At 38.4% G+C, this 1750-nt stretch overlaps 1 protein-coding gene across 1 annotated transcript; it reads left to right on the plus strand.

Moving 5' to 3' along the window:
* The first annotated feature begins 44 nt into the window (after positions 1-44).
* On the plus strand, positions 45-1605 carry LOC108743698 (dual 3',5'-cyclic-AMP and -GMP phosphodiesterase 11-like). Its single transcript, XM_018479285.1, has 5 exons — positions 45-236; positions 295-404; positions 469-657; positions 1014-1227; positions 1306-1605. The coding sequence occupies exons 1-5, from the start codon at positions 81-83 to the stop codon at positions 1468-1470; spliced, it is 834 nt and encodes a 277-aa protein (XP_018334787.1). The 5' UTR covers positions 45-80; the 3' UTR covers positions 1471-1605.
* The last annotated feature ends 145 nt before the right edge of the window (positions 1606-1750 follow it).

Raw genomic sequence — 1750 nt, forward strand, 5'->3', positions numbered from 1 at the left:
GTAAGTGCACGATAATTTATTCATCAGTTAATAAAAATATTATTAAAAAAAATCGTTTTTCGTTTCAGGCTTGTATTAGAATGTTCCTTGATCTTGATCTAGTCGAAAGATTCCATATGGACTACGAAGTCTTGTGCAGGTGGTTGTTATCCGTTAAGAAAAACTATAGAAACGTTACTTATCATAACTGGAGGCATGCTTTCAACGTTGCTCAAATGATGTTTTCCATACTAACCGTAAGTACCACAATACAAATTATTTGGACTTGAGAAATTTACTGTTAATTAATTGCAGGCTACGCAATGGTGGAATGTGTTTGGTGAAATCGAAGTACTTGCTTTAATGATTGCTTGTCTCTGTCACGACTTGGACCACCGGGGGACCAACAATTCCTTTCAAATTAAGTAAGTCCGACATATTCTTGTGTTGCCATTTTTTCCTTTACGAATTCTCTTTATCTTTTTCAAGAGCATCGTCAGCTTTGGCCCAGCTCTATTCAACCTCAACGATGGAACATCATCATTTCGACCAATGCATAATGATCTTAAATTCACCGGGGAACCAATTTTTATCGGGTCTTTCGCCTGACGAATACACTAGGGTTATTAAGGTTTTGGAAGATGCCATTCTTTCTACAGATCTAGCCGTTTACTTCAGGTAAATAGAAACGTATTTTACAGTTGGTATCACGCGTGTAGCGAGCAGGGTGGACGGTCATCACTTGACCTGCTTTTTTGAAGGGGTTTCTCTGCAACGTTAATTAAAATTGGTCGCGTTAAATATTGATTTGCAAGTTCCACTACGTTACGCGCGACAAACAATATAATTTTATCGTTGAAATCGTCACATTCGATTTACTAATTGAATTATGGACGACCTATTTGCCAAATGAACCTTCAAAATTCAATTTTGTTTTTATTGGCGTGCAAAACATTTCACACTGAATAACTGACTGATGAACAATGCAGGGTTGTTATGTGAAAGAGTTTATTATTTTCGTGTCTTGTTTTTAGAAAAAGAGGTGCATTTTTCCAAATAGTAGAGGAGGGTCCAAATTGGGCTCTGGAAGAGCACAGGGACCTTCTAAGGGCCATGCTGATGACGGTTTGCGATTTAGCGGCCATCACTAAGCCCTGGGACGTCGAGAAACGGGTGGCGGAACTTGTTTCGTCCGAATTTTTCGAACAGGGTGATATTGAAAGGACTGAACTTAAAATAATTCCTATAGTAAGTATTTCTACAAATTCTCCGTCATTATGTTTCAAAAAAAGAATCTTTTTGTCACGAAAATGGTTTCTTTTTCAGGATCTAATGAACAGGGAAAAGGAGGACCAATTACCCTTAATGCAAATAGGATTCATCGATTCTATATGCCTACCAGTTTATGAGGTAAGCTTAAAAATTTTCAGTTTCGCTATTCTCAGTTGTCAAAAACAAAATGTAAATGAAATCTTGTCTACGGCCAAGTAAAATGCTCAATGCCTTATTGCGCAAGATGGTGACGCTTTTACGGTCCGCCCCATGTTCCGTCTAGGTATAGTTTGTTTACTTTCTGTAGCGATGTGACCTTCAGTTTGACTGGCACAAAGTAGAAAAGAACAGCACTAGGCCAGAAAAGGAAGGAGACAACTCTCGGCCAAACTCTTAACCGGTGAGGAGCGTATAATCCGTACAGTACTGCACGGAAAAATTGACCATTTTATCCACTACAATTGCATTGCTCAAATGTGCTGTTATTGGTACCATTTAC

Source organism: Agrilus planipennis, unplaced genomic scaffold, assembly GCF_000699045.2.
Source record: "Agrilus planipennis isolate EAB-ADULT unplaced genomic scaffold, Apla_2.0 scaffold1567, whole genome shotgun sequence".
NCBI lineage: Eukaryota > Metazoa > Arthropoda > Insecta > Coleoptera > Buprestidae > Agrilus > Agrilus planipennis.

What these genes read in the sequence shown, in the direction of transcription:
- LOC108743698 (XM_018479285.1), top strand. Translation starts at nt 81, where the DNA reads ATGTTCCTTGATCTTGATCTAGTCGAAAGATTCCATATGGACTACGAA. An exon ending in AACAATTCCTTTCAAATTAA is followed by an intron (nt 405 to 468) that starts GTAAGTCCGACA and finishes ATCTTTTTCAAG; the next exon opens with AGCATCGTCAGCTTTGGCCC. An exon ending in AACTTAAAATAATTCCTATA is followed by an intron (nt 1,228 to 1,305) that starts GTAAGTATTTCT and finishes TTTCTTTTTCAG; the next exon opens with GATCTAATGAACAGGGAAAA.